General features: G+C 40.8%; 1 protein-coding gene across 1 annotated transcript in view; it reads left to right on the forward strand.

Moving 5' to 3' along the window:
• kcnq5a (potassium voltage-gated channel, KQT-like subfamily, member 5a) overlaps positions 1 to 17,234 on the forward strand; it is a gene marked incomplete at both ends in the record, with an annotated part of 99,801 nt that extends 82,567 nt beyond the window's left edge. The window contains 9 exons of the mRNA XM_084561743.1: positions 1,294 to 1,320; positions 3,519 to 3,572; positions 5,691 to 5,932; positions 8,391 to 8,499; positions 12,548 to 12,679; positions 13,027 to 13,143; positions 14,535 to 14,648; positions 15,746 to 15,872; positions 16,152 to 17,234. Coding sequence (XP_084417869.1) covers positions 1,294 to 1,320; positions 3,519 to 3,572; positions 5,691 to 5,932; positions 8,391 to 8,499; positions 12,548 to 12,679; positions 13,027 to 13,143; positions 14,535 to 14,648; positions 15,746 to 15,872; positions 16,152 to 17,234 — 2,005 coding nt within the window. The remainder of the gene's footprint in view (positions 1 to 1,293; positions 1,321 to 3,518; positions 3,573 to 5,690; positions 5,933 to 8,390; positions 8,500 to 12,547; positions 12,680 to 13,026; positions 13,144 to 14,534; positions 14,649 to 15,745; positions 15,873 to 16,151) is intronic.
• Between the last annotated feature and the right edge of the window lie 1,982 nt (positions 17,235 to 19,216).

The raw sequence follows: 19,216 nt of genomic DNA on the forward strand, positions 1-19,216 counted from the left end.
CACAATGCAATCCTGCAGGGCAGCTGTTTGTAGCGGTACCAAAACTGCTTAATTTTGCTGCTGATTGTGATGAGAATGATGCCTACAGAGACCTTATTTCTAGCATAAAATACGATCGTTTACCCACCCATATAATGTTTGTGTTATTTGCACCCACGACAGTCGGCTTGTTTACCTCTAATTTGCTACTGCAATGGTTCGACCACAACCTCAGAATCGGAAAAAAAAACTAGCACCGTATTTTATGCTAGAAATAAGGTCCAGGTTGTAAAAAACAGTAGTTCCCCTTTAAGATTTCACCCACTGCCTTACGCTGGCAGATGCTGAATTTTCGGCGAGTTGCGCTACAAATGGATGAAAACACTCTTGATCACACTTCGCCTTGCAGACAGTCATATTTGCAGTAACCATTTTGACCATGATGCCTACTATCAGCCTTATAGGAGAAGAAATCCTGCAGCAAAGTGCTTTTCCTTAAAGAAAATTGATTTTCTCCTAAGAGCAAAGCGACATTGTCAAGGAAACATTAAAGTTACTGTGCTGGCCTAGCATCAGTACACACTACAGCAGGACCGTAACATCAAAAACTCTAAGTCAGAAGAGAGTACTGTGTGTAAGTATCAGCTGAGCCAGTCTTTTGCAAACACAGGCAGTTTCCTGCTGGATTCCTTTGGTGCAGTTTTGTGGGTTTTGGAGTATAGCGTTCTTCCTCATTAGTGGACTAAAAACTTTTATCGATCATTTTCACTCAAACACATAAGGTCCAGGTAAAAAAAGATCCTGATATTATCCTGCAATGTTGTGCTGAATTGCTCATTAGTAGTCTCTGTGGTCAGTGTGCACAGTTCATTTGGTGATGGCGTTTTTCAAAATGCTCACAACTGAGGGTGCACATGGCTACTCTTGGTCCTCCATTGCTATTTGACACCCACATGGTACGTTACTCATTTAGACTTTATTTGACTTTTTGTCAGTGTCAAACACAGTTATTAATTCATACAAAACAAAACAGTTACTTTTTGTCAGGTGACGTCTAAACACACACAGGCAAACCAGATTTATATCCTTGCCTTTCTGATTTCTGTGTGTCTCTGAGCTACTGCTTATGTAACCTTACTGTGCATGGCTATAGCTTGCATGTGCTTGATAACAAGTAACCCTACTGAATTGTAGTTTCTTCCTTTGCCTCCCATACCCATTAGTTGTAACGTCTTTGTAATGCTAATGTTAATCTGCTGGAAAACTGATTTCTCTCCCTTTGTCTCCCCCTCTTTGTCCCACTAACCCTTGAAGGAAAGAGCAGGGCGAGACTACTTACAGGTTTGTACGACGATATACGCACTGACACACACGTACGCTCACCCTTCACGCGTGCTGCAATTATTGGATTATGTGCTTGAAGTTTTGTCGTAGCATTTTATCAGGTTTGCTGGGTTGTTTAGTCTATTTCTCTAAGGTTTATGGATTTACTGTCAAATGGTTTAGTTAGTTCCTTGGTTTATTTATTGATTTATGGAATGATGTGTGCATTTAAAGGCCACCATTACTGGAGATAATGTCAGCAGTCACTGTGTTGTTTTGACATAATCATGTTTTTTTGTTTTTTTTAACCAATATGACTTGACAAGGCTTTATTGATGCTTTTACCCAGAAAAGGTAAAGGGTTAGAAACGGAGGGAAGCGGCACTGCAGCGCTAGGAGACACAAAATGAAAAGGGTAATTTAGTGGTGCAATAGCAGGATTTGTTGTGATAAAAGGAAGCAAGGTCAGAAAATTGCTACACATTCCCCTGATTGCTCTGCTGCAGTAAATGGATTTTAAATGCATGGAACTGAGAAAAACAGGCAGCAAGAGATGCAGTGATGGAGACAATTTTAATTTTTAAAATCGCGCTCAGCTATTCAGCATAAAGTGCAACAAGATGACCTCTTGCCCTTTCCAGGGATCTTCTTCTTCTCTCTGCTTTCTTTCACATCTCCATCTCTGATTCGCTCTCTTCCTCCTTTCGCTAGTGCTTCTCTCTCTGCACTTGACTCTTCTTCATTCTCTCCAGAGAATGGTGATGGGCGTCTTAGTCTTTGCTCTGTGTGTGTGCATGTGTGTGTATATTCATGCACACACGCCTTCAAAGACAGGAGTCTGTACCATGTCTGTACCATGACGCACTTTTTCCATTGGGATGGTATTTATATAACTCATCAAACACAAGTCTAGGAGAGACAGACCCAAGTTGAAAAAAGAGGGGGGAGGAGATGGGAGATTTGGGATTTCAGAGAGGGGAAGAAGACAGAAAGAGATTTGCGAGTTTAATTATGCTAGTATAGTTTTTACAGTGCGGCGCTCCTTTGGTAACATTTGGGGCCCTTATGTTGAGCCAGCAGCTTCTTGGGCATTTAAAGTTAAGACAGCCACACACATACATATATAAAAAAATAAGTTAATGCTCTCAGCCAAACGCACAAACAAATGCACTTCTCATCCGTAAACAAAAGAGCTTTTAAGGAGCCCTTAATTAGGCTTTGTTGCTTCCACAGCAGCGCTCATCCACCAGTAATCCTCCACCAGTTTAAAAGGCTGCGTTTAATTTTCCTTTCTTAGAAACTTTTGTTGCAGCCAAGTCCAATTTGCACTTGTTAAATCATAATTATGCACGCTTTTATGACACTGTTTCTTCTCTGCGTGCTCCCTTCCACAAGAGAACACACAGCGCTCTGTGTTATTAGTGGTTTTACAGACTGTCGATCCTCGGCTGCTCGGCGGCGGTAGGTACCGCGGTAAAGGGCTGGTGGTTTCTATTTAAGCAGACTTGTAAACACCAGCAGTAGTAAACACTGGGCACACCACAAAGTGCTACAGCGGACACCATGCTGAGCACAAGCGTGCTGGATATCGGCAGTGAGAGGCAACACGATATAAAGGATATTATGGGGTTTAAATCTGGTGTGCTTGGTTATGTGTGTTTGCGCCTCCTGGTACAGTGAAGTTGAATATGGAAAAAACGAATTATTCATAAATTTTGTGTCACCTTGTCTACATTCAATCCGGACACTATTTATCATCATTTATGTGTCTGTGGCTTGCTTCCTTGATTCCTTATCGGAAAATCAATGTGTCTGTGGGCACTGATTATTCCACAACATGACTCGCATTTGCACCAAACTAAGTGCACCAAGCCTATCAGATTTCACTTAAATCATGATAAACTAAGCATTAATCATTTCAGTTTTTTGTTTTGCAAGCACACAGATTGTCGAACTAGCGAGTAAATTTAGTAGCTTCGCATTGAGTCGCCCCGGAATTGTTGTAGAAAATAGAGTCCAGGTTGCAGGTGTAGCTTCAAAACGGTGCCGTGCATTCACATTATAAGTACAATGGAAAATTAGGGAGTTCAGGTGGGTAAAGTGTTTACTGTGCATCACTACTGGAGAATGTCTCCATCCCCTGCTGAACTCTTCTTCTAATCTCCTTCCTCCTTTATCCCTTTCTTTCCCAACCATCTCTCCCTCCTTTGCTCTAGTAAGAGTCTAAGTAATGGGAGGCTCTTCAGAAGGTATTCTCGGAAATATAGGAGGTACCTACAGTACTACAGCATCCTCTCTGCCCTGCCCTTAGCCCAGTGACCTGTGGGAATGACTGACTAATAGCATGAAGGAGAAAACCAACTTCCTTCTTACCTCCTTCCTCAGTTCTTTTTACCCCATGAAGGACTTTGTCTGAGAGGACTACTGCTGCCTGCTGCCTGTCGAATGCAAACAAGACTTGTTACAAATTAAAGGGGAATTCCACCAACAGTAGACACCGTTTTATTATAATTTTTTTTATAATTTTTTTTAAAGAAAGAATCTCCAGGTCATCATTTATAACAGACGACAAATTGCATGTTGATCCCCTGTCATTCTGAAAAAAATGAACTAGCCGGACACCATGTAACACTGCTTGTCATGACCCTTTTATACTTAACGCTGTTATGAACATATGAAAAGAAAAGGAAAACGTGAACAAATGTCAAAACACTGGGTAAAAGGAAGAAATCCCAGCAAATTCCCCTTTATTTTACATTTTTGTGCCGACCCTAGCCCACCTAAACGCCCTTATCTTTCCTAAGAACTGCTCTACTGACAAGTCAAGCCACATGAATATCTTTTATGTCATCCGCCTCTGTTTGTAAGCATCTGTCAATTTTTAGACTAGTGCGATAAGAGTAGTTTATTTAATGTGGTCAAAAATGAAAATAAAACTCTTGTGACAATTTAGTAGGACGGAATGGAAATTAAATAAAATCACTTCATGTGGCTGGACTCTTTAGCTTAAATTGTTCTCCAACAGCATCTGCCACAACTATATTTCAGTATATAGAGATGGGTGCTGTAGCTTTTCCTATTCTACTGCATGCTTCCTGCTTCCTGCACTCCTCTTTTCAATCAGTTTTAGCCACCGAAGATGATCTATTTGGCTCCATCCACTGTATTTCAGATTTAAGGATACGTTGTTGTTTCAGTTTTGCTCCAAAGTGTGCGTGATGCAGCAGATTGAGAACAGAAAACAGTAACAGTCATCATAACTGGAGAGCAGCAGCAATAAAAGATCGCATCTCATCTGCTCTAACTGATTAAAACACTGAAATTATGGTGACTCAGTGGGGTGGAAATTTTTCTTTTGGCATGGACAATATGTTGGAACCCTGCATCTCTCTCTCTCTCTCATTGGTCTGCTGCATTGCATGCTGGTCTATTTGCTCTAGCTACATAATGGTTGTACTGCAGTGAGTCTCATTGATTTCTGCACTCCCACCAGCCTCTTTAAGGTTACCAAACTCCTGCGAAATGAGTGCGTTTTTCTGTTTCATTTTTATAAAGTCGCAGGCATTATGAAGTTGGTTTCCGCTGCAGTGCGTAGATGCATACTGTGTGTGCACAGATTGTGCAGGTAGCATGAATGACTACAGTGTTCAGAGCAAATCAGAAGCTGTGTTTTCCAAAATGAAAAGCACATGTATGTTAACAGGCTGGAGGTGGTTTGCCCTCGCAGTCACAGACAGAACAGCGTAAAGACCTCCAAGATCTCTCAAAAAAATAAATGGAAGTATGGAGAACACCATGCAGGGGCTGTTAGTGGCTTCTCTCAATAATGCTGTCATTTGTTTAATGTAGCCTCAAAATTAATGTGGTGATGATGTATTAATGTTGCCATGCTTCACATATCGCCTTTAAAAATCTCATTAGTTCTGTTTTGAAGGAGGAATACATGAATAGAATATCAGCTGATCGGGTGAGAATTGCAGCACCTCGGGACCCGACACCAAGGGTTTGTTTTGGTGGCTTGGCGGGCAGTCTGGCTCTGTTCTGGTGTTTTGGGCATGTCAGATGGATGGATGATGTTTGGTCTAAAGGAAAAGACAGAACATTGCGCTCTGAACTCTTCTCACTCTCTGAGGGGAAATAGGTGTTGACAGCTTTTCTTTTTTCTCTCCTTGTGTCTCTGTGAACCCCAACCTCTGTCACACACATTCTTTGTCTGTCGCCTTCATCTTCAACTCACTTCCCTGAATTTCCCTCACGTTTGGCTCTTGACCTCCCCTTCTAACCTCCTCTGATCATCACTTTTATCACAAACCTTTCTGTTCGCTTCCTCAACCATCCTTCGGTCATCTTCTTCCATCCTTTCTCTTTTCTTTCCTCCCTCCCCTCAGTCAGAAGTTGAGTTTTAAGGAGCGGGTCCGGATGGCGAGTCCTCGCGGCCAGAGCATGAAGAGCAGGCAGACGTCTATCAACGACCGCCAACGCTGCTCCCCTGGCAACGAGGTGGTCGGCAGCTCCGAGCTGATGGGCGGGAGTCCCGCAAAAGTGCAGAAGAGCTGGAGCTTCAACGATCGGACCCGGTTTAGGCCATCACTGAGGCTGAAGAGCCAGACCCGTACTGCTGTTCCAGATGGTGAGCCTGTAATCTTACTGTAACCAACCGACACGGCATCTGACAAATGACCCTTTTCAGCACAATACGCCATTTATGTACAATACGTATTGCAAATTTATTTAGTCTTTCATTGAACCATGTACTCCAGTTGGGCAGATATTGACAATGCATGTTATGCAGCCAATCTTTGCTCAGTCACAGAAATTCAATTTATATTCCAGTGGTCATTCCAAGGTTTCCAAAAATCCCATGCGTCAAACTGTCTGAATTGTGGGACGATGATGCCCAGGACATTTAGCATTTTTTCATTTGAGGTAATGGGATGTCAAATGGAAAAACATTAAACATGTATTTGGTTTAAATATGTCACCCTTTGTAAATATACATTCAACACAAGCACATACAGAGTCAGCTTCACAGGTCACTCCTGGGCAATAGCAAAAAATGTTGAGCCCTTCTTCTAACAATGAAGGTTTTTAGACTTTATTTAAAGAAACCCCCCAATTTCTAATGGATTTTGACATATGCTTCTGTAGAAGCCAGCCTCTTTTCATTTTTTCGACTGAAATCATTACATTAGCGTCCAGAAGTTGCCAATTAAAATGGGTTTAGTGGAATCTATTCTTCCCTATATCGATGTTTCCTGTGCCGAGATGTCGGCAAGGTGTTCTTTTCATCCAATGCTTCAACATTTTCAACAAACATACCTTTGCAGACAAAGAGCTCACTTGTGGACTGTGTCCACTGCACTTACGACCCTGCCTTATCCAGATGTTACATGGCATGTCAGATGGCAAATTTTGTAGTGAGCATGGAAGTGATCTCTTGAGGACTCGTCCATGTAGACCCTTACTGCTTTGCAGTCATGCAGAGAGTTTGCTCTTTCTATCTGCCTAGTGGATGTGTGGCTTTATCTGAATAATGTTTTCTTGTCTTCACTTCCACAGTTCTTTAACTTCCTATGAACTGCCAATTCAGATAGTGGAAATTTCCAGCTGGGAATACTTTATTTTCTTTTTATAGCCCTTCCCTTCTTTCTGAGCCTCAGTTATCTTCATTTTCAGATCCTTTGTGAGTTTAAAGAAGCCTGTGGTTGTGTTACCATTTTTTTTTTTTTTTAAGGTTTATGAAATAACTATAACATGTAAAGAAAGGCAAAAGGAGACAAAACACTGTTAATGGGTCACATGCTGTTGTTCAAATCAAGAAAAATCACCCAACCAGTGTACAGGAGTAAAGTTAATCAGACTGCCTCAAGTCAGACAACCAACAGAAATTTATAAAGTAATTATGAGGTTTAAAACCCTAAAAAACAGTCTTAAGAGTTTCTGTAAATCTTATTGGTAAAATGGGCCCTACACTGTTCAAACCACTGAGCCAATAAACTGGAGAGAAAATCTAGTGGATTTGTCAGATACAGCTCATTGTTGGACTATCACCGTTACTCAGAAGCTCACTGGCTTTTAAAATTTTTTGGAACAGGTTTATTTTTTTGACCGTGATTGACTGTGTTTTTGGTTTTAGCCACTGGCTAATGGCAAAAGAACAGCCCGCGATGCTTGATTGACCATAATGTCAGAATTTAACTGTCCTTAGTATTTTATTGGTAATATATTTGAAAGCAGGCTCCTATATTTTCTCATTTCAGTCTTCTATCTCAGTATATAATCATTTGACATAAAGTTGGTTGTCTTGTGTTGAGATTGGCTGGACTCCTGGCATGCGTTAGAAAATGGTCATCAATAATCTAAAGTGTACATTTTGATGTGATTTTTATACTTTTATATAATTTTCTGCAAATTTCTTAGCAGTCATGCTGTGCCCTTTCTTGAAATCCCTCTAACATTCTTGCTTCTTTCACTTTCAAGGAAGCATGAATTTATTATGACCTGAATTATGTGTGCAGCATGTTGTGCACCAGGATTTTTCCTTAGAGCTCCTTGGTTAACTCCTACCCCACAGTAATAGATGTAATTACTTTCTGTTTCAACAGCACCCATGTTCGCCCCCTTTTATTCTTTTGTATAATTTCTTTGAACTGGTTTCATAACATTTTATGTGCACTCTATCATTAATTCTGTCTCCTTTCATCTTTTCGTTACACGTTTATCTTGTTCTTTCTCCTTTTTTCTGTCTGTCTCTCAGCTCATATCTTCTACTCTTGTAATTATTGGCAGTATTATATCATATATATATGTATATATATATATATATATATACATATATATATATGGATATACCCTCTCCTCTCAGCTTACATAGCTGAGCTGGCAAATCACTGCCCATTCCTACATATCCCATCCAAAGAGGAACATAAATTTTCACCTCCTAGAAGCCAAAATAGTATCAGTTTGATACATTCTTGGAGGCTCCTGTCAAGGCTGCCTATGCAGAAAGAGTTTTATGATTTTTAAGACTGGAAACGATTTTCCACGGGGCTGCATTTATTGATGAAACAACGGTCTGTCTCTCTCAGTGGACACAGGCATGACCACCGAGGATTCCTTGGACGAGAGAGGCTGCCATTGCGATGTCACGGTGGAGGATCTGTCGGCTCCCCTCAAGGCTGTCATCAGAGCTGTCAGGTGAGCTCCCGCCGCTGTTGCTGATGCTCTTGTGTGTCTGTAATTGAACAGAGCACTTTAAACCTTTGAGGGCCTATAATTTACTTGGGGAGAATTAACCGTATATCAAGTGAGAAAATTAAGAGGGTTTTATGGTTTTTGTCATAAAGTACAAATTAGGGAGACTTGTACATAAGATTTCACAGAACGGGGAGTCACTATAACAGTTTGTTCTTCAAAATCCAAAAGCTAGTGGATTTTTTTCTGTAGCTGCATGAGGAAAAGCCTCAGCTTGCACTTTCATTGTTTTATACACCATTTTGGGAAAGAGTTGGTTGATAAGTTTGTTATCTGCACCCTCTGCCTCTTTGGAAAATACAAAACTACTGCTGGCAGAAACTGGTTAGCTTAGCACAGCATAATGAGTGAAAACAGAGGGGACCATACCAGACAGAGCAGTGACTTCCTGAAGTCTGTGGTTGGACTATAAGATTCCAGGAAGCTATTGTACCTGGTGCCAAGTCAAGTTCATCTATACAGTGCATTTCAAACAACAGACAAAAACGATGTGCTTCAAATTAAAAGGATATATGACAAAATAGGTTATTATAGTTATAAAAACGGGAAGTGGATAAGGGTGTAGCGGCATTAGTAGTTGTTCTAAAATCAAAGTCTAACTCATTAACTGAACGCTAGCCCTTAGCTCACTTGGTAGAGAATTCCAGACAGTGGGACCAAAATTACTGTAGGCACCGTGTCTGATATAGAATTTATTCTAGGTATAGTGAGAAGACCTTTACTTACAATTTAAGACATCTGTCTGCAGTGTCTCAAACCATGAATTTGAATATGACCAGAGCAGTGATATTTACTGAACACGCAGAATAATAGCGTTAATCTTTCCATGTAATTCTCAGCAAGACAGCAAATAAGTATATTTGCAAAATGTTGAACTATTAGTTTAGCTGTGACTCATATCTCATTTTCCATTCTCCCTTTTGTGAATGGCTGAATCAAGAACGAGGTGGCTGTTCATCTGTAATGCCACTGAAGCCAGTCTTCTTTTTCTGACTGGTTGTGTTCTGCATTTCTATGTATTTTCTGGCTTGCTGGAGCAGATAAAGGGCATCTTATTGATCACATATTATCTTCTCTCTTAGGCCTTTTTTTTTTTTTTTTTCATTTACCTATGTCTATTGATTTTTTTGGAACCACAATGACTGGTCACTGTAGTCAAGAGTTATCGGTCAATTGGTGACTGAACTGTGTCTTTTTAATGATTGGTTATTGATCATCTACTCCGATCAGGCATAACATTATGACCACTGACAGGAGAAGTGAATAAAATTGACCATCTTGTGACAATTCAATGTTCTGCTGGGAAACTTTTGGACCTGGCATTCATGTGGATGTTACTTAGACGTGTACCACCATGCACCCCCTCCCCATAGCAGTGACACTCCTTGATGGAAGCAGCCAGGTGCTGACCTGATCTCCAGATTCACTAGATCCCAAACTGATCAAGCATCTGTGGGATGATCCACAGAACACAGGACACCCTCAGAAGACCCAAGTCCAATCTCTGATGAGTCAGAACTGTTTTGAAGGCACAGGGGAGACCTACACAATATTAGGAAGGTGGTCCGTGGAGGTTAGACAATCTTGTGAGATCTTTGGAAGTTAAGCCATTGATGTCAGGTCAGGCACTCTACTGATCAATCAGCCCCTCATCTTTCTCCCTGGACTGTTTATGATTTGTGTCTATTGATCAGAAAGATCATGAATGATCCAGGTTTACAGTTTGTCACAAATGATGGCTGTTGAAGGAATTGACAAAGAGCTTGAAGATGCAATCCATAATATACCACAACAATATAGGCTCATATTTTTCCTCACTATACATGTATTTCTGGATGGGAAAAACCTACATTCATTCATCAGTGCTGGCGTTTCACATTTGTATCCCCCAAGCAATGTTTTTTTCATCCATGTATATATATACTTATACAAATATGTCTTTATTTGTCTTCTCTTTTTGCTACATCTGTCTTTCTTTATGACTATATGACCTACTGCTGGGTTTGAATCTTCGCCCGAGGGGGTTTTGAGCGGTCCTGCTCTGTTTTGTGCGTGCGTGACTCTATGTGTGGATGCATTTCAGCAGACCCTGCTCTCTTACCGGCACCCCATGAGCAAGTGTTTATCCAACTGGCGCCGGATGATTCTCTCACTCCACCGCTTCTTCTCACCCTCTCCATATTTTTCATAGTAAAAACGTCTATTTTCAACCCTCAGTGAAGTAGGATTTGCATTAAAGAAAAAATGACAAGCTGGTGAGAAAATATGAATAATATGAATATATGCGGGTTAGTAAAAATCCTAATTTTATATATTCTAATTGGACCGATCCCATGCTGTGTTTAGACAGATATCAGATTATCGGGCAGGTTTCTTGTGTTCTTATTTTTTATTTTTTTTAAATCTTTATTCCAGACACAATAAGCGGTCCATAGCAACGACAACAAACAAGATAAAAACATTATTGAGTGGAAAAGCCATTAAATTAACATTTTACAAGTAATTTGTAATTTGTGTTTACATTTATCAGCTTTTCATGGCACAATAACAGCACTGCGTTGTAACTCTTCAATAATAAATAAAAAATAGTAATTAATTCAAAAGCCTTATGCTAATTGGATGTTTTCCTCACAAATAATAGATCTGAAAGTACAAGCAAGGGTTAGGAATTGTAGATTGGCATCTATTTATTATCCCTGATTAATGTTATTAGTTTAATTAGTTTTCTCCATGTATTACTCACTCCGATCGCGCTTTACATCTTTCTTCCTCCTCTACTCTCACATTGCCACTCCATTAATAATTTATCCGGCTATGAGAATATGTACTCTACAGAGGCTGTTGAAGAGAATAAAAGGAATGGAATATGTATTTAAAATTTTAATAACGTTATCAGCTCAGGCGCAGATCTGGCCCATGTGGACCAAACAATCTCTCATGTAAACAAGCGGCTGCACATTTAGAGTGAATAGCTTGCGGTGTCGCTTATTTTCTCATTAAGTCTTTGTGTATTTATTGTTGTAGTGTCATGCACTGTGATTAACTTTAATAGTGTTTCATTCAGTGTTTTCCTCTCTTGATACATTTTGGTATATCAGCATAACCGTGTTTTATCATTTTAATGGAGAGTGGTTGGAAGCTATGTGACAGTCTCGAGTAGAATATTTTTGGAATCCACTTTTGAAACAAATAAAACCAGCTTATTTTTTTTGTTCCCCCCAAAATGGTAATAGCTTGTTCTTGATTCTCTCAAATTTTAGGTTTGGCGCACACACACTTTGCCCTCGAGCTTTTGTTTTCTGAAACCCCCTCCATCACCATTCAGTCTGTTCTCTATAAGACATACAGTAGATGCATACACACATTCACACAGCACTCCACTACTACCCAACCCTGGCCGGCCTGCCCACCCAGCTGGCTACCTCCATGGGCAGCCAGAGCCCAGGGCTTTCCCAGGGTGTCGGGTTGACGGTTGGACACCCCCTGCCCTGTTGGGACTGTTGTTACAGAGGGTCATCTGTTACCGTTGTTTCCATCTAGACAGTGAGAAAAACAGGCAACTGGAAACGAGCAGGAGCCACCGGGGAATCTAAATGACCCAAGAACATAGATCTCCTTACCTGTACCAATATTATTCACTCAGCAGTGCCTCTGTTTGCCAAACAGAGGGAGATAGAAAACTACACTCATGTTTCGAAGTCATTCATTTTGTTTTTTATGGATTTGACAAGAGAACCAGGAAACATTTTCCATTAGATACTTTTGACAGTGGAACCTTTATGTTATCTTTATCACAATTTAAAAAAAAAGATCAACAAGTGAAGCGCATCAAAGAGCCTTCTGTGGGTTTTGGCAAAGTCAGTGCTGCCATCTAATGGTCAGTTGCTGCAAATACACCTTAGTGCTTGAACGTACAGATATTTCTCTTCTGTCTTCCTCTGTCATACTGTCATGGGTTTTATGTGTTTTTATTTGTTCTCTCTGTGTGTAGGATCATGAAATTCCACGTAGCAAAGAAGAAGTTTAAGGAGACACTGCGTCCATATGATGTGAAGGATGTCATTGAGCAGTACTCTGCAGGACATCTGGACATGCTCTGTCGCATCAAGAGTCTCCAGACCAGGTCAGAACACACTGGACATGCACACTTACATAATATTTAAACAAATCTTACTGTTCCTGTTTTAAAAAGCATTATTTTCTGCATATTTAAATGTTCTATTATCTGTTTTTTCCCAGTGCTTTTATCTTTATCGTAACCATTTTTACTTGGGTGTTAATTGTTCGAGTTTATATATGTACCAGAAACCTGTGAAGTTGGGTGTTCCTGCAAATGTTGCCGCAATTCCTGCTAGTTTTATAGATTCAATGCATCTTTTCAAGTAAAAATTGTTCAACTTTCACCTTAATTCCAACTAAGTCCAGAGACTGTTTGTGTATGTGTACATATGTGTCCCCTCTGTTTCCCAGACTAGACACTGTAGTGGGTCCCCCTCCAAGGCCTTTCAGCAGCCGTGTCAAGACCTTTTCTTCTCCCTCCCTGCATTTATATTACAGCCAAGCCCGGAGGAAGCAGTCTTCACAGGGGTTAGGCATACCCCGTTCTGATCTTCCCGCCGATTGCTCCCCAACTAACTATAATACCTAGGTCAAACAGCATGTATTGTAAATGGAGATTTCCCATGTAATTTAAGCAAAATATGTCCAATTAATATTGACCATTTGCCTGTAGGCTACATGTAGTCTCAGACAGAGGGGCCTTACTGAAACTGAGATCGTACTGCATGTGGTATGTCATCCTCGTAATGCATATTAAAATGGCTTCCACATGAGTACTAGTTGGCCCAGGTCAAGCCCAGGTGACAGTTTCATCTTCGATGAACTGTTCATTCATCAAAACATCAGAACACAACTATAGAGGTCCCAGAGGAGCTCAAATATTGGATTCTAATCGTAGTTTAGTTTGTGATCCAGATGTAGCTTAACATTACATCTAGATCACGTATACTTGTCTCCACCTGGCCGGCCTCAAGCTGACGGATCCCTCCATGTGAGCTGGGTTCTGCTCAAGGTTTCTTCCTGTTCAAAGGGAGTTTTTCCATGCCACCGTTGCCTTGAGGCAATTTGTGTTGATGCTATATAAATAAAACAAATTTGAATTAAAAACACTGATTTGATTTTTTTTTTTTCAAATTTTTATTAAGGGAAAGGCAATTTAAATACACAATATTTAGTATTTGTGTCAAACTAAAATACGTTTGATAATCCTCATTTGAGCAACTTGGTGACCTCGTCTAGTTGGATATGTGCCTGCTGACATAACAAGCCCTAACTGAATGGCTTAAGTCTCTGTATCAAGAAAAGTTCCAAGCAAAGCTGGAACATTGTCACACCAGGGGGCACTACAGTACCATTATGGATTGGGATGTCTACACTACTGTCTATTTTGTAAAAGGAAGTTTGTTTTTAGCTCTTGGTATGAATGACAGGCTGAATACCAGTGCAGTAGGTGATGCCAGTGTTGTCAGTCGTACTCCTGGGGAATAACATAGGGCTTGTTTTCTGTAGTTGGTTGCTGGTATGAATGTGTACTGGCTTAAGCTGCAGATACACACAGAGTTCTTCAGACGTCCTGTGTCTCATTAGGAGCGCTAATACGTTTTTGTCACATTAGTCATCTTTACGAGGGATGTTTTCACAGTTTCGCAGCAGCTTGGTTAAGATCACAACTAGCATGCGAAAGCCCAAAACGGGTGCTTTAGATTCATGTGATTTTTTTGAATGATTGAATTGGCAAACATGGACATTTTAGCTTGCTCATCCTTTCTCTGTGTCTATCTACATGCTGTGTCAATGAGTGGATGACTGGTTCGATCATTTGTGCACCTGTCTTCACACTTCAGTGTGTGCGTGTGTGTGTACGTGTGCGTGACTGAGTGAGAGAGACGTATCTGACCCAGACTTTCTCCTCTCTCCAGAGTGGCCAGTGCAGCGGGCTCTGGTCCCAGCCTAAGTAGCCGACCCAGGAACATGTCCTCTCCTGCCCTGCACTATTATTACAGCAACAACAGGAAGAAGCTCTCTGGCTCAGGGTTACTTTTATTTCACTTCATTTAAGTTTAGAGTAGAGTAGAATCCCGTTAGTGGCGGTCCCTAAACGTGTCTGACTGCAAACAAATGCAAACGATGTGATTTAAATTAACTTTTTTCAGAACCAGATGGTTGGAGTTTACGTGCTTATTTTAAAGTTTGACAATCACATAAAACTGAGTTTAAAAGTGTAAGGCATATTACATTACATTGCAATTCAGTTCCTACGTCTTACCCAAAACTTAATTATTTGTATGTGTTAAACTCCACCCACATGGTAAGGTTTAATTAACCCCGTCTGACACACACAAACGTTTGGTCTTTTGTATACACACGGACATGCACACAAACACACCAGCCCGGTGCCATTTTTAGTCTCATCTGTAGTTCCGTACTTCATCCCTTTTCCCTTTGTCAGAGAGGGGAAACTTTATTGAGTGTGAATGCTGCTAACTGGTGTGCAGTTGTGGGTGTTTGAGAGGGTATTTGCAGTTCATTTATGTTGAGTGAAGTCAGAGAGAGCAGAGGTGTAATATTCACACGGATTAACTTCACTAATTCAACATTATTATAGCGTGGAAGAATAAAGAAGTTTAATTTGATAATACTTGGATATTCTGCATGAGCTGCATTTGGTCCTGAAATGTCTCAAACATTATGAAATGTGTTCTCTTCTATTTCTGTGAAATTACTGGTATGAATAAGCAGTGATGGATGCCCCTGTTAATGTCTGTGTTGGTATTCTTCAAGCACAAGGATGATCTTGTGTGTTGTAATGTCATTTCTTCTGGTGCATGTTGGATTTCACGTGTGAAATGTTTCATGTTTACATATTTTCAATGCGAACTGCATTGCATTTAATCCAATCCTAAAATTTAGTTTTCCTTTACATACGTGTTTGGAGATTTAGTGTTTTTATATAACACTCAATGCCAATGCGTGTTTTACTAACTCTTATCTTAACATTCTACTGTTGCTTTAGGTTTGTTGTCTGACTTCGGATAACCTGAAATGAAGCTCCAATGCCTACTTATATTACAACGTCATTGTTTTCTAATGTAATAACACCGGTATGTGTGTCTGTGTGTGTGTGTATCAGGGTGGATCAGATTCTGGGAAAAGGCCAGATTCCTGTGGATAAGAAAGTGAGGGACAAACTGCACCCCGATGGAGACTCTCTGGAGGGCATGAGCATGCTGGGACGTGTGTGTAAGGTGGAGAGGCAGGTATGTCTGGAAAAAAATCAGAAAAGGGCAAAATTGTATCAGAACAGTTCATGTAAAAATGCATTTGGAAAGTTTTACCGTTAATACTCTGCGACTTTAAAAAGTTGACATCTGCGTCGAAATCTTTCAGTATTACAAGAAAATACCTTGGTTAAAGATACATGCGGAGGTTAATTAAAATCCTTAACTTCTTCACAGCTCATCAAAGCCTTACTTTCTTTATTGTTCCATTTTTTTCCTCTCTCCATGTTCTCACTCTGTCACTCTTTGCTCGTCCAGGTAACTTCCATCGAGTCAAAGTTGGACTCTTTGCTGGACGTTTACCGCCAAGTCTTGCAAAAAGGCCCCTCAGCACTCACCCTCTCCTCCCTGCCCCTGTTTGAGCTGGAGAATCACCAGCACCACCACTCTGACTTCTCTGCCTCCATCATTGGCAGGGATCTCCCCTCCCCCCAGGGAGGTGATCCCGTTGGAGGAGACAGCAACAGTGGCATGCACCGTTCGCTTGGCGCCAACCCGAGAGGCTTGCGGCTCATTCTGGCACCAGCCGATGATGATGTCCCTCCAGACTCAGCCCCCCCATCCTACCCCCCATCCACAGCCTCCCTGTCTCCATCGCCTTTGCTGCCCCCCGATAGCCCCTACCCAACCCTGGTTACCCCTAATGGCACCTCCAAAAAAGCACACTTCCCCGATCTGCCACCCCCACCTCCCTCAGCAGGGAGTTTCACTCTCCAGCTGCCTCCCATGGTGCACCCCTCTCACCTCCGATGCCCCTCTGACCCTGTCTCAGATGATATGACAGATGTAGTGGCAGCAGACGAGGGGAGCCTGGGCCCCTCTGTTGTAGTGGGATGCAGTGTGGATGTTGACCAAGAGGTTGACAGTGAGCCAGGCTCTGTCCAGGGAAAGGTGCAGCTGCGGGAGAAGTCTGGCTTGACATCTGAAGGGGTCTGGAGGAGGCACATGAGCCTGGAGGTTAACCCCCTCCTGCTTCTCTCATCTAGCCCAGAAGGGAGACCTTCAGACTGGGGAGGCGGTCTTGGGAAATCGCTCTCTGCGCATGATCTTAGCCAGCTGTCGACCAACCGTGCCACCGGTGTCTCCTCCACACTCAGCAACAGCATCGGCAGCAACGGAAGCAAACGTGGCAACGCCCACGCTGACCTTAGCAACTGGGACGGAACAGAACTATTCATTAGCGAGTGCAAGCTAGAGCCAGGAGAAGAACATTTCAACTTCCTGTCCCAGGGACCTGACAGCAGCTCCTCAGCCGTTTTACAGACTGTGGGAGAGGCTGCACCTCACCCAGGAGGAAACTCAGATTTTCTCAGTCAGTCCTCACACATACCGCTTACATAACCACACATACACACACCGACTAACACACATTTACATACTGTATGGACACAACATTGTGGGCAAAGCCACTTTTTAAAGTATTTTTACAGGGCACTACAAACATTATGTTGCAAACTGCAGAATTAAATACTTTATATATGGACAAACAATGTTTTAATATTTTGTCTAACATGATTATGTCCAGTTGCATACAGATTTTATTATACTATACACTCTTTTGGGGTACTAAAATTACAATAGCCTATACAGTGAAAGAATGTATAAATGTATGTGAGTGGTCATATTCACATAAGACAAAATATGCAAACATATGAGAAAAAATAAATACCTAGCATACAACATCTTCAGTGTCATAAATTGGAAAAAAAATGATGTTGGTAAAAGAACACTGAGCTTGATCTGAAAGGAAGAACAATGAAGGAATGCTGATTTGAGCCTGAAGAATGTGTCTGGACATAAACCTCAAAACCCAAAACTAATTTATAACATCACCAAAAGAGGCAGGAGACTAACTTTTCACTGTAGAAATTAAACAAAAACTAGTTGCAAGTTAAAAGTTGAAAGTGTGTCTGAACCTCAAACAAGCCATTGCAAATTATAGCTCAAATTCTTCACATGTAGGGAAACCAGTGAACACGGGTACATACACATACATATAACTCCCTCATGCAAAATGAAGCAGACACAACCATAAACTCCAACCATGAACGACTGAAAGAACAGTCAACTTGACAAAGAGCTGAGACTGACTTATTTTTTAATACAAGTGCTTGTATTCAGTGACTTTCTTGGAAGAAGACAATTGTCACTCACTCTATGTATTCAGTGTCTAAAATGTCATCTTTTTTTACTTATGCTTTCATACATATCACTGCATGGACGGTTTCCAAAAACAAATGTATTATAGGAGAATTACGAGTGAGGCCTGGAGTGATAGAAATTGCTGAAAAAGAGGTAAAGGTAAACCCTTTAGCATGCATTTAGACCATGGGCATCTCCCTCTATTCATTTTCTGCACTGCAGAAATATAAGTTAAAGTTGATATGGTTGCTTATCTGTCAGCAAATTGTCAGTAAATTTGGATATAGCAAACCTAATGTAAAAAATGGCTTCTCAGCAATCACTTAAGACAAGTTTTGGACCACCTCCCATTTGGTTTGGACAGTTGCCCGGTGAGCTGGTTGCTAATGGTGTGAATGCTGAATTGCAGTCAACTTATCAAGTGGGCTTCCTCGGCCAAGCACGAGATGCTGCATGTCTAAATTGTTGTGAAACACACTTGTTGACGGCCTGGAGGTCCCTGTGCATGTTATAATAAAACATATAATGTTTCCTTCAAAGCTTTAACAAAGGGGTACGACCAAAGTCTGCCTATATCAACATTATTATAGTCTAATTTGAACTAATTTGACAGTAGTTAAAATCTTTAATGCCACTTGTATGGATAATCAACATTTAAAGGCCATTTAATATTTTTTTTTAATTTTTAATTGAAATTAGTTTTGACAAACCCTTCGTTTCTACTGGGTGCAGATTGCACCATGTGCATCACTAATGATTAAAGTCTGTTGGACTGACCTTATTCCCTCTGCTAAGGCTGGAATAACACAAAGTGTAGTGTGGTGTTACGAGACAGAATGTACATCTAACACAGCAAGTTAGTTTGGATTGCTGATCCAGTATGAAGATTGTTACTGTATCCACTTGTGCTGAAAAGACCCAAAACTTTACACAGTTATTCACATAATTAAAAATAGAGGGGGGAGAGTAATCACAACACTAAATTGATATTTTCTGTGACTTTCACATTTTCAGCATTCAGTTAAACGTTCTAACCCAGAGTAGTCCTTTCTAGGAAACTTTGAACCAAAACAATGTAAAATCTCATCCAACACTGAGATTAACTGAGGTTTATGTATGACTTCTGTGACCTCTTCCAGTACCCTGAAATGATTGTTTATTCCTGTTCTTTTAGTCCATAC

The sequence above is a fragment of the Chelon labrosus genome, assembly GCF_963514085.1.
Source record: "Chelon labrosus genome assembly, chromosome: 15".
NCBI lineage: Eukaryota > Metazoa > Chordata > Actinopteri > Mugiliformes > Mugilidae > Chelon > Chelon labrosus.